At 42.2% G+C, this 14,114-nt stretch overlaps 1 protein-coding gene across 1 annotated transcript in view; it reads right to left on the bottom strand.

The window, feature by feature from the left end:
• LOC144888139 (matrilin-1-like) overlaps positions 1 to 14,114 on the bottom strand; it is a 90,960-nt gene that overhangs the window by 38,092 nt on the left and 38,754 nt on the right. Inside the window, exons 5-7 of the mRNA XM_078777832.1 lie at positions 11,409 to 11,534; positions 11,145 to 11,247; positions 2,451 to 2,501 (exon numbers count right to left, since the gene is read on the bottom strand). Of these exons, the coding sequence (XP_078633958.1) occupies positions 2,451 to 2,501; positions 11,145 to 11,247; positions 11,409 to 11,534 (280 nt within the window). The remainder of the gene's footprint in view (positions 1 to 2,450; positions 2,502 to 11,144; positions 11,248 to 11,408; positions 11,535 to 14,114) is intronic.

Raw genomic sequence — 14,114 nt, 5'->3', positions numbered from 1 at the left:
CTTCTTATGACGAGGTGGAGACACGCCTTTCTTCCCCAACCTTACCTCGTGGCCAATGGTGGTTTGAAGAAAACCAGCCAAAATGCGGAAGGCAATTGGAAGGGAGGTTTTGGGGAAATTGGAAGGGCCTACGCTTATTTTGTTTGATACAATGCAAAGTCAATCTAGTGGAAAACACATACTTAGCCTACATGGAATAAGGAAATACACTATTTAAAAGATATATCGTGACCTGCGTGTATGTTCTATGAAATTAATTAGGAGGACGGCTGCGACCATTATTTACATTACCAGGATGTTACCATACCAAAACCATACTCTTCACATCCGTTACCCTTCCTCCAAAATTGTTACACTCCTCAAAACCCGTTACACTTCTCAAAACCCGTTACACTTCTCAAAATCGTTACAATATATTTGAAGAGGAAGACGTTTTAGTCACAAATATACATACATACATAACCATATGCATTTGCTCCATTATAATAAGATTGGATGTGATATTCACGTAATTCCATTTTACGTTAATTATCTCACCACTTGGATAGAAATTGAGAAAAAGGGCTCCATTAGTTCTTAGGTATCTACATCATGGATCATCATGCCGAGTTTCAAAATGATCCGTTGAGCCGTCTCGGAAGGAGTTGGGAAAAAACGAAAAATTGTTAACATTTGACTACGTGATTGACTGATGGTCTGACTGTCTGATTAACTGTTTGATTGATTGACTGCCAGACTGATTGACTGACTGATTGACTGACTCCCAGATTAAATGACTGACCGACTGATTGACTATCTGACCGACGGATTGACCATCGGATTGACTGTCTGACTGTCTGATTGAACGACTGATTGACTAACTGTCAGATTGACTGAAAGAATGATCGTTTTAAGGCCATTTTCCCTGCTTGAGCGGGGGTTAGCCTTGCGGGCCCCATGACAATCATGGTTCCCTGTTTGAGGGAATGTTTTTTTTATGGCCAACCCTTGGTCGCCTCTTACGATGCGCAGGGATACGGTGTACCTATTCTAAATCGGGGTACACACCATGATCATTCATCCCAGCAAGCTGGTCCTCAATTTGCCGACCTCGGAAGGATGACAGGCTGAGTCAACCCCCCTGGCGTTAATTCAGCGATCGACCGCGATTCGAACCCAGGATCCGAGGATCCCAAGCCGGCACCTTAACCGCTAAGTCAACACCAGGCTAACTGTCAGATTGACTGATTGACTGAATCACATCGTTATGGTTTTAAGAGCTCGTCGACTCCGTCAATGAGCTAAACAGTAAATCAGGACTGGCGTTATATGAGGTTATTAACATCTGAAGATGGAAATGTAAAAGAGTAAAACGTGTTGTTTTCTGTTTATTACTGGGGAAGATTACTAATATTGTGCTGAATGATGATCTACTAACTTCACTACTTTTTCATTGCCCAATCAATCCCAAATTAATGTAGAATCATCTGGGAAAGTCTTTTGGGCACGTCTATCATGAAGCGGCTGGCCAGGCCCGATGTTTGATTGAAGGTGATTTGGAGAGGCATTTGTAATTTAATTAAAGTGCTGGTGATAACTCGCGTACTCTTCGTAAAAGCCTCCATTGAGTGCTGGTAAAATCAGAAATTGATGCCTCGAACTGCATGGGAAACACCAGGATGACAGTTTATAGTTGCATTGATATTCCAACCGAGACGAGACAGGTCAAAGGCGAGAGTGAACTAGATCACGTCATCATTCACATATGTTATTCCGCATGGAGAGTTCTTTGCAATGAGACCTATCTCAATTATTTCTGTGCAGCGGTTTTTGAGATATGGAGGTGCAAAGTTTTTTGGTTTTTCCAAGATGGCGCCCGTACCACGTTACCTGTGACGTCATAATATTCACTAAAATATTAAACAGGAGGAGGCCGTCCTATGGTGAAAATCTCATGTCAATCGGACCAATGGTTGCCGAGAAAATGAATTTTTAAAATGCTGACACGGCACACACTTTCCTTTACTGAAATGCATGCACGCACATACGTACGTACCCGAATGCTTAACCCTGCCTTTCGCTTCTCAAGCGCAGGGTTATATCTCGGCTATCCTATCAGCACTGATAAATAACAATAATCAAGAATAATTAACACTTGCCTGTTACATGATTCAAAGTAACAATTGCAGAAACAATGTTCTTGTAAAAGTATATTTTAACCTTTAAAATAAAAAATTTATTATTTTAAAATAATAATAATAAAATTATTATTAAATAATAAGAATTAATAAATTATTATTTAAAAATTTTTTTTTAAATAATAATTTTTTAAAATTTCAATGCAGGAAACTTTTATGCCATGTCTCTGCTAAGAAATGTTAATGGCATACGACAATATGTTTAACAATTTAGCATTTGCTGTTTGAAGAAATAAACATTCAAACTTTCAACAGCAGGAGCATTTGGCTTACTCTGTGGTGGACTTGGAGGTTCTGTTGTTGGAAGAGGAATAGTTGGTGCCTCTAAATGAGAGAAAATAAACCAACATTTTAGGATTATGATCATCACTCAACAACAAACAACAGGCATTTTAAAGTCCATTTTCCCTGCAAGAGCAGGGGTTAGCCTTGCGGGCCCCATGACGATCTTCTCTGTGATCATCACTCGAACATCATAATTTATTAAAAAGTGTTTTTTAGCCGCGTCGCAAGACGCTGGTCATAGAGTGCCCTCTGCTGTTGTTGTTGTTCTTCTTGTTCTTGCAGAGAAGACAAAACCTCAAAGCTCCACCCATTCTGGGAACCATAGCTCCACCCATTGTGGGAGAGGCTTCATATAAACAAATATCCACCATTTTATTAACTCGCATAGCTTTGAGGCTTGTTTTGTAGGCCCGTGGTGTCTTCCTCTCTCACACAGTTTTATTTCAAATCAAATTCGATATATAATTTCATTTTTCACAGTCGCTAACATCGTTTTAGACTCGGTTGAAAAAAAACGGGAAGAAAATCCGATGGAAGTTGCCCTTTATAGAACGAAATGAATTCTCAAAGGCCTGTAACTTCAAGTCCATTGAGATATTTTTTTTTTAAATCGCGGCATGCTCAGTCATACACCGCCCGAAATAAGAGACGGGAAAATGCCGAGATATATATATTTTGTTTAAATCGCGGCATGCTCAGTCATACACCGCCCGAAATAACAGACGGGAAAATGCCGAGATATATTAAAAATTCGTCCATTTGATGACAATCGTCACGATGAAATATTTAATTTATACGTCGTCACAATAATGTGGAGAGAGGAGCATAGCTTCGTCCACGTGTCGCCACACACGGGAAATTGCCGAGATATATATTTTTTAAATTGCGGCATGGTCAGTCATACACCGCCTGAAATAACAGACGGGAAAATGCCGAGATATATTAAAAATTCGTCGCCACACACGGGAAATTGCCGAGATATATTTTCACTTTGCACAAAAATAACATCAAGTAATTGAATCAATAGGAATGTCCTGTGCCTATAACATCGACGTTATAGGCACAGCTGCATCTAGGCATTGTGGAACATCGACGCGGCTTTTGTTTTAATTAAAACTTTTTGTACTTGTTGAAGAATGTCTTTCCCTGTCATCAACAACCTTGCTAAGACATTTGTTAAACTAAGTATTAAATGGTGACTTTTATTTTCCTGCAGATATTGAGGAGCTTTTATATACTGCCCGACTGACTGTCTGCTTAAGTGACTGATTTACTGAATCACATGGTTATGGTTTTAAGAGCTCGTCGACTCCATCAATGAGCTAAACAGGATAACGGTAAATCAGGCCTGGCATTACATGAGGTTGTTTACAGCTGAAGATAGAAATGTAAAAGAGTAAAACGTGTTTTCTGTTTGTTACTGGAGAAGATTACGAATATTGTGCTGAATGATGATCTACTACTTTCACTCCTTTTTAATGGCCCAATCAATCCCAAATGAATGTCGGATCATCTGGGAAAGTTTTTTGGGCCACGTCTGTCATGAAGCGGCTGGCCAGGCCCGAAGTTTGATTGATGGTGATTTGGAGAGGCAGTTGTAATTGCATTGAAGTGCTGGCGATAACTCGCGTACTCTTCGAAAAGTCACCATGAGGTGTTTGACCTCCACCTACCAATGCTAACCAAACTCTGGTGAACATCCTTCCGATGTAAAATCAGAAATTGATGCCTCGAACTGCATGGGAAACACCAGGATGACAGTTTATAGTTGGATTGAGATTCCAACCGAGACGAGACAGGTCAAAGGCGAGAGTGAATAACTCTCGGCTATCCTATCAGCACTGACAAATAACAATAATCAAGACTAATTGACACTTGCCTGTTACATGATTCAAGGCAGCAGTTTGTAGGAAAAATTGTTCCTGTAAAAGCATATTTTAACCCTTAAAATTAAAGGGTTAAAATTGTATTTTAACCCTTTAACCCTTAAAATAGCCCAATGCTCCTGCTTAAAAAAATACATTAATGGCAAAATTTTAAACACAGGAAACTGTTCTGCAATTTCTCTGCTCCGACGTATTAATGGGATACAAAGACATGATTAATAAGTTTGAAGCAATGAACTTTCAAACCTTCAACAGCAGGAGCATTGGGCTTACCTGTAGGAGCAGGTTTTGTGATTATAAGAGGAATATAATTAAACAAAAAATAACAAAAAGAACAAAAAATAGAATTAAACCAACAGTCTAAGATTTGAATCATCACTCAAACATCATAATTTATTAGAAACTCTTTTTGAAGCATGTCTTACCCTGTCATCAACAACCTTTTTTTGTATAAATAGTCAAGGCTCGTATAAGATCTAACACATAAAACATAAAATAAAGGGAACAGGAAACTAGGGGGAGAGAGAGGGAAGCACAACAATAGTTAGGAATAAGGACATCGTGTGTGTGTGTGTGTGTGTGTGTGTGTGTGTGTGTGTGTGTGTGTGTGTGTGTGTGTGTGTGTGTGTGTGTGTGTGTGTGTGTGTGTGTGTGTGTCCGTCCTCCATAACTCCCAAACCATGAAACCTAGTGGCCCCAAACTTTGCATGCATAATAAGGGAACGCCAGGGGATTGCATGAATGAAAACTGGGTGTTTGGGTTTGTTAAAACATCTAAAACAGCTACTTTGAACAGACCACAGTGCCTCAATCCATTCACAAGCGCTCATATGGGGGGTGTGTGTGTGTGTGTGTGTGTGTGTGTGTGTGTGTGTGTGTGTGTGTGTGTGTGTGTGTGTGTGTGTGTGTGTGTGTGTGTGTGTGTGTGTGTCCTCCATAACTCCCAAACCATGAAACCTAGTGGCCCCAAACCTTGCATGCATAATAAGGGAACGCCAGGGGATTGCATGAATGAAAACTGGGTGTTTGGGTTTGTTAAAACATCTAAAACAGCTACTTTGAACAGACCACAGTGCCTCAATCCATTCACAAGCGCTCATATGGGGAGTGTGTGTGTGTGTGTGTGTGTGTGTGTGTCCTCCATAACTCCCAAACCATGAAACCTAGTGGCCCCAAACTTTGCATGCATAATAAGGGAACGCCAGGGGATTGCATGAATGAAAACTGGGTGTTTGGGTTTGTTAAAACATCTAAAACAGCTACTTTGAACAGACCACAGTGCCTCAATCCATTCACAAGCGCGCGTGTGTGTGTGTGTGTGTGTGTGTGTGTGTGTGTGTGTGTGTGTGTGTGTGTGTGTGTGTGTGTGTGTGTGTGTGTGTGTGTGTGTGTGGTGGATTATAGCAGGATTATAGCAGGATTTGCTCCAAGCCTGCCCCATTTGCTCCCAGCCCCAGATTCTGACTGGTCAATTTTATTTTTCAAATTGAGTGAATAAAATGTTTTAATGCTGTTTATCTTTTTACAAACGAAAATAGCTGTCTGGACATGGTCCAAACTTGGTAAATCAAAAGCATGATATGAGGGGGTTATCAAGGAAAACTGTGGAGTGAATCGTATGAGTGAGTGGTGTGATGTTCCATGTGCGTTAACAGTATAAATAAGGCTGTGAGTTGTTCCAAGTGAGTGAAGTGTAAAAAAAAAAACAACTGGAGCCAGGTTCAAGGAATTGAGAAGTTGTTCGGTCACATTTATGCATGGTAGTTATCCATTGTTCAACAAAACTAAAATTTGCCCACAAGGAAGTGATGGGCCACCATTGGAGTGTAGTAAGTTCAGGAATCTCCTTCAATTCAAGTGGTTTATTAAAGACGATACCAAGCTCTCACAGAGCACACGGCCATCATGACGAGCCGCCATCAACCACTGAAGCCACACCCCCAGACGTCACTACGCAGTACGTAGTACCAATCACAACATCTCCCTTTCATTGAAATTATTATGTTTGTATGCAACAAAACTACTAAACTAAATCAAAATAATAAACACAATCAGACACAACTTGAACCACACATAGATGGGATCTGGGGTTACTGTTATAACTCTTAACCAAAATGTAACTAGAACGGGCACTCGGTAGAGCGCATACCTTCGCCGCAGCTACTTTTGTTGCCAAAATAAAAGACTACAAGATCTGTGTAGCAAAGCATTTTGGCATTAGTTTCATACAAATTGGACACAAATTGACCGCGCTATGGTAAAAAGACGATTTTGACCTTTTCATGACCTTGACCTTGACCTTTGACCCGATCGATTCCAAAATCTAATCAAATGGTTCCCGGATAATAACCTATCATCCCACCAAATTTCATGCGAATCGGTTGAATACTTTTTGAGTTATGCGAATAACATACACACACACACACACACACACAGACATACAAATAAATACACAGCGATCAAAACATAACCTTCCGCTTTTGCGAAGGTAATTACTGCTCAGTATGATTAGCTAAAACAGAGAAAACACAATCATTCCAATCCACGGATTGTCTCTGCACTGACATTGCAAGGGCTGATTTCTGATGGTCGTTATTCACCATCACAATATCTCAATGGTTTTCGAATCACACGGCCTGATCTGGTCGAGTATGGAGAGTTGTCCGGCCTTGTTGTCTCAGCACTCTCGTCATCCTTGGAGCTGGAGCAGCCGTTAGTTTCCATTGCTGAAGCGTCATTGTTGAAACTAGGGCATGCCCGTACTATATATAAGCTAGGACGTGCCCGTACGTGGGTGCCCGTTCCTTGCAAAAAAAAAAAAACTGCAAAAAAAAAAAAAACTGCAAAAAAAAAACAATGGTTTGGTCCATTCGCAACGACCACAGAACCCCCCCCCCCTCTATTTACATGAATGGTTTGGTCCATTCGCAAAGCCAAAGCGAACGACCACAGAACCCCCCCTCTATTTACATGAATGGTTTGGTCCATTCGCAAAGCCAAAGCGAACGACCACAGAACCCCCCCCCCCTCTATTTACATGAATGGTTTGGTCCATTCGCAACGGCAAAGCGAACGGCGAACGGCTAAATCGCCATAGCTCGGTAAGTACTTGTCCGATTAATTTCAAACCTTGAAAAGGCACATCCTCGGGTCCCCAGCAATATACCTGGCAAGTTTCAAGTATATCGGACCGGTAGTTGTCGAGAAACAGCGGTCACAGACAAACGTACAGACGTACAGACGTACAAACGTACAGAGATTACTGGAATTATAGATAGATGTATGTGTCGAGCAGTTGGTAGACTTTGATGTGTTGGACACCTCTTCAGCCAAGAGTTCAGGCGTTTCGGATCGAGACATACTCTTAAGCTCCCATCTTTCTTTACACTATTATAGATGGAAGAGCACCAATCTGTATGATAGTCCACTTTCCTGATGATACCCTGTTTTTCCATTTTCATTAGTTCCTCCTTCAACTTCCCTTTGATGTGAACACTACACTTCCTTGGTGCATCAATCGATGCCTTTGCATCAGGCTTTAGATGAAGCCTCACTTTTCCTTTAAAATTCCCAATGCAGTCAAATCTGTCCGGGAACAGCCTTTTCAATTCATCCACGGAATTCACCTTGTAGGCCTGTTCCTCGTGGCGCATTGGTTTCGCAATCCTTGATGCTGGAGGTGCAGTCTTCAGCAATGTCCTTCGTTGCCCAGCAATGCCTTTTATGGTGATGATGTTGAGCCTTTCACATGCCGGTAGTCCAAGTACTGCAGTTCCAGGTACTTCAACCACATAGAACCTGTACTTGAACCAATCTGAGTCTTTATATCGACACAAGAGCTTTAGGATTCCGTGACACTTGATCTCACTGCCATTGTAAGCAGTGAGCTTGGTCCCACCAAGTGGAGTCAGTTTTGACATCCATTTGTTTCCATACATGTCCTTCACAATACGCGTTGGCAAAGTATTCCCTGATGCACCTGTATCCACTTTCAACTGCAGTTTGTATACACCTTTCATGTCAGGGCATACAATGTTCAACAATGTGTCCACTTCATCCCTCGTCTCCTTCATACACAGTGCGGATACCCTGATCACGTGAAACGGCTTGGTGTGTTCATATGCGTCAGTGTCACTTTCGTAACTGTCTTCATCGCCTTCAGTACAATACCCCGACACTTCATTCACCGAGGTCCCATTATTGTTACTTCCCCGAAGCATACCTCTCAACTCGCTTCTGCTGATGCGACGGCCTCTTCCACCCATTGCAGGACGGCGGCTCCACTCGTATCCATCAGCATATATCGTGCTTCGTTTGGGATTTTCACAACAACGGGCCCAGTGTCCCAGTTCACCACAATACTTACACTAATCATTGTATGCTGGGCAGTTCCGTGGTGGATGTGATAGTCCACACTTTTTGCACTTTTGTCGATGTGTCATGGCATTCACAGACGATGAAGGCCCTTCCATCTTCTGGATGGCCTGCTTTCCGATTACCATTGCTTCGTACTTGCGTCCCTCACTTAAAACCAGGTCCATGTCGTACCCGACCTCCTGGTCGAGCAGATGCTTTTAAAAATCATCATGTGGGGTGCTCGCAACAATTAACTCGATAATCCATTCCGAGAGTTCTGCTTCAGAGAAATTGCACAACCTTCCCTTCCGTCGGCATCGGTTGACGAAATCATCAATGGACTCTCCTTCTTGCTGCCGAAATCTCATCATTTCCAGCCGGTGAATCCAAAAGTTTACATGAATGTCCAACTGATCCTCGAATAATTTATATAATTTATCCGGATCCTTTTTATCATCCTCACTCAGAGTCGATGCATTGATCTGCCTCAGTCCTTTGTCTCCCACAGAAATCTGAATCTTGATGCCTGTCTGGCTTTAGTATCGATGCCCTCGTCCAACAGCACCAACTTCATTCGTTGCTTGAATAACTTGAAGGTCTCCGCCAGCTCTGAGCTGGACCACTCCATTGTCGGGAACTTCGCCATGTTGAAAAAACATGGAACGTGCCGCCGTGGTAATCCGCAAAGAAAAACAAGACCAAACGTCAAACTGCTTGTTGATCTTCACGATCCCGTGCTGCCACCATGTAGTAAGTTCAGGAATCTCCTTCAATTCAAGTGGTTTATTAAAGACGATACCAAGCTCTCACAGAGCACACGGCCATCATGACGAGCCGCCATCAACCACTGAAGCCACGCCCCCAGACGTCACTACGCAGTACGTAGTACCAATCACAACAAGGAGAACAAGATGGTGCAAAAAAAAAAAAGTCGGTACTTTGAACAATAACTCGATCACCTACAATTGTTTCCTTCGAAACAAGTCCACAATGGCTCGTCACACGTATGATGTGAGGGATTTCAGTCGAATCCCAGGATCATGGGGGCAGTATGACCCCATTTCTCCGCTAAAGCTAAGGTCTGACTGTCTCGATTTGAGAAGCTGTTGAAAAACATCCTTAATTGACCTTGTGGTGACATTCCTTCCCCATGAGCTCCCTGCTTGCCAGATATAGCTCCCAGAGACAGTCTGTGTAAACTGGGGAAATGTTTTGAGTTCCTTGTCGTTTGAAGAAAGTATATAGAGACTAATGTAAGTTGAAAGTCCCTGAGTTGATCTTGGGGCTGGCTGTGTGATGTTATTTTCCTGAAATGGCGTTACTGGCCGATGCGCCGATCATCTACCATGCATGTTACCCTTATACCTCAATAAACCTCTTGTACACTTGGTCCGAGTTGAGCAGGTGCTTCTTCCAGAACTGGAAGGGATTAGGGAATCCACGACACATACGGCTATCTTGTTACACGTACGTAGTCTACAATAGCAATCTCAGCCCGTGCGAGGGTGCGATAACCATTCGAAAAGGGATATTTCACAGTTCCAATGGCGTGAGAATCCAACTCTAAGCTAAAACTATTTCTGTCAAACAGTGAATGTTACTCAAGTTTAGAAATCATCATAATTATCTGTAAAGCTCTTTCTAAACACTGACCGACTGACATTAATGTTTGATACCTTCCGGGTGTCATAGCTTAAATTTGGCGTGCCGACGGTCATCGAAGCCGGTACACTGGGAAAAATCCCAGAATCATCGGAAAGCATCCGTAAATCAAAATTTACATTAAAAACCGGAACCACATACGTGAAAAAAACAAAAAACATCAATCAATATGTCGCATTTGAAACTTGTCATTTCTATAGCTGTCATCTGTGAAACAAAAATCTCAATGAAAATTGATGTAAAAACAGCAAACACGTCCTTAAAATAAAAAATAAAAAGTCCTCAATTGATATCTAGCAGGAGGTCGGTGATGCTTGCCTATAATCATAAAGCTTCGATTCATTATGTACTTACGAAGGAAGCACGGTTTGTTATTGCTTACACATACCCCACTAGTAGTTGATGTCATCACAGCAAGTCAATCTTCGTAATCTCCACCATCCTGCTCCATTCAAAGTTCTTCCGTCCCTCGTTCATAGTTTTCGTGAAACGGTATTTATCCCTATTCCTGTTATCCCTGAAATTAGCATGGTGTCCTTTCCTTCTTGTTCACTCCAGTTACCTAGTGAATTGCCTTTTCTGTCCCTTCGATATGCTCACACATTTCATGCATATTTATATGTAGTTCATACTTCTTGTGTCCAAAAAAACGTTCTAAAAGCAAACTTGGGGTACTTCCTGAACACCGAAGCAAGCTTGAGTATTCCGCACAATCTGTTAATGCCATGACATTGAGATCGAGATTGAGTTGGAGTGATTTCAGATTTCATATTCTTACTTGTATTGCAGAGAAAGAGGCTCAGTGTCGTGATGATCTCCTGTATGTCTGGAAGTTGATTGAATTGAATGGCGTGTTCTGTGTCTGGGTCACTGGCTATAACCTGTCAGGAAAAAGGAGACCAATAGAAGAAAAGATTGTCCTCAATGACGTCGACTCAGCAAACCATAAGGCAAATGTAAGCGGACAAAAGTTGAAATTAGGCTCATTGAGAAACAACAGTCGAATGATAAACTTTAGTTTATTTGGAGGAGGATAAGGTACCTGAAGTGTTTTAAAATTTATGTCACCCACTCCGATGGAGAACACAGTCACACCAGAGGCTTTCATTCCGTCTGCTGCGGCTTCAAAGTTGCCATAGCCACCGCCATCACTGATGAAGATCAAAATCTGATGAGAAACATGGATTAGAGTTAAGGTTCTGGACAAACTCTTGATTACCATTTCATTTAAAGCCAGTGTGGTAATATAGGCTTGATCTGAAAGAGAAAATACTTCATCGTTCACACATGCTTGGACATGCACAAATAAGCATGGCCTAGGTCACGAGGATCATCGTCTACTGTAGTAACGTGACCAGGTCTTGATATGCACGAGCCAGGGAACGTATGTACTGCATGTATAAATATATATGATCGTTGTTGTTCTCCTCCTCTTCCCTCTATAAGAGGTGAGGTCCGATGGCAGCAAGCTTCTGCATGCCTTGACCACAATACTCCTCCACTCCTCTCTGTCCTCAGCCCACTCTGGCCCCTCTCCAACTACCCCATACATGACTGAGATCCCTCCCCACACAATCGTCCCATCTCAACCACGGTCTTCCTCTTTTACTCCTATCTTGTTCCTTCAACCTATCCGCTCTCTTTGCGATTCTCTCTTCCCCCATCCGCACCAAATGTCCATCCCATTTCAGCCGGAATTTCACCAATCTCCCCATCAAATTCATCTGCACACCAATCTCCTCACTCAGTTGATCCATTCTCCTTCTGTCCACCCTTTTCACTCCCGATCCCCCTGACCCAGTTGTTCTTGCAAACCTGCAGTCTCTGTTGTTGTCTCTGTCAGTACCACCATCTCCAGACAGTCATGCAATCCTTCACCATCCACAGCTGTCGCTTCCTTACCACCACCAAATCCAATTCTGTTCTGTGCTGTCCAATTCTATAAGTAATCTTGTGGCTTTCCTGCTTTTGAAAGGACCAATCTGCTGTGGCCATTCCATTCCTCACCACCAGCTCTTGACACTCCATTCCTCATTCCACAACCAAATTTACCAACACATTCCTCTTCACCTGGCTCCACTACTCCGACATGTGCATTAAAGCCCCCCACATCACCTCCATCTCAACCATTCCCATCATCCACTCCAGTGCATCCCTGAATTCCTGCTTCTCCGTTCTAGACCTTCCCGTTTGTGGCCCATATACCGACATAACACACACCATTTGCCTCTATCACCATCCATGCCATAACTATCCGCCCTCCCACCTTTCCACTCACGCTACCTGCTTGCTGATCTCTTCCGATACTATTATTCCGACGTCATTACTCCTTCCATCCCCACCTGCATGCAAGAGCTTGTATCCTCCTACCAACCTCCTCACACTGTCTCCTTTCCATCTGGTCTCCATCACACATACCGCTTCCAATCTCCTTCTTTACATCATCTCCACCACCTCAACACTCTCCCTCCATTGATCCCACATTCAAACTGCCTAGCCAAACCTCACTTCTGTACCGATGCCTGCCTGGCAGTGCTAGTACCATTTTGATTCGTTTGGGACAGCGCTGCCCTGACTGACCTGCTGGACCTCCTACCCTCGGCTGTTATAATCCTGTGCACTAAGTTTGAATATCCCCATTTTCCTCCTTGTGCCCATTTGCTTTGCTTGGTTTCGTTCCGTTTTTGTTTGTAGCATCTTGTTACCCTCTTCCCTGTTTACTTTACAAAATAATTCTTTTAAAAAGGTAAGAAAGGCTATTTCAACTATCTGTGTTTCGTCTCCTTGAGCCGCCATTATTTCGGCCCAAATGACGCTCCTTGGAGAACAGTAAAGTTAGAATTCATTAATTTAATGCAGCGCAATAAAAGATGGTTCGGTCCATCTCCCGAGTCTAACTCGGTGCTGAGGTTCCTGATTTAACTGGAGCTTCATATGTGACAATAATTTATTGTGCAAGAGGAAATAGGATTCATAAGAGAGACTGTGAGTTGGGTCCCATGATGTTTGTTTTTCGTCTTCGTCGTCGTGAGTCCAAACCCTTTCTCGGAGCCGGAGCTGCCGACTGAGTCTCATGGCAAAGAGTACACAAGGTCGTTTGTCATCGCCTTCTTGGTAATTGTAGTTATGCCAGAAATTTGGAGCATCCCCACCATGTATATTTCTATACAATATCTCGATTCTAGGCCGATGATGAAAGAGCGAGGAGGGTAACACAAATGTAATGGCAGCTAGTGGTGCAGTGGTACTACAGTTGGACACAACAAGCATGAGGGACATGAGACATGAGAGGGTGTAGGGTTGCAAAATTCCCGGGAATTTTGAATGCGGTAAATTTCCACCGGGAATATTGGGAATTTTGCAGGAATATTGGGAATTTTCGGAAACTTTCAGAAACTGAGAATTTTCACACAATTTGAAATTTTGATGTGAGAAAAAGATGAGGGATATTGGATTAAGGTTCTCTGGTTAACTCGACAATGTTTTTTAAGAAAAAGAAACATGCTTCAATAGTTTTAGCACTAAAACCACTGATTGTAAGTAATCTAAACATTTTTATTACTTACTGAACTGTGGAACATATCATTACACATTTTTTACGACATGTGTAAACACAATACACATAATGCCCATGAGTCAACAAGCACTGGAATAGTATTATACCCCAAATCACATGTGATTAAATCTTCTTGAAAATCACATTTGTTAAAAGTCACAAACATTTTGAAGTCTTATTCTTGAAAGTTTT

Source organism: Myxine glutinosa, chromosome 5 (assembly GCF_964187855.1).
Source record: "Myxine glutinosa chromosome 5, kmMyxGlut1.1, whole genome shotgun sequence".
Lineage (NCBI taxonomy): Eukaryota > Metazoa > Chordata > Myxini > Myxiniformes > Myxinidae > Myxine > Myxine glutinosa.
Note: the sequence above shows the minus strand (reverse complement) of the source record. Positions and strands in the feature narration are given on the sequence as shown.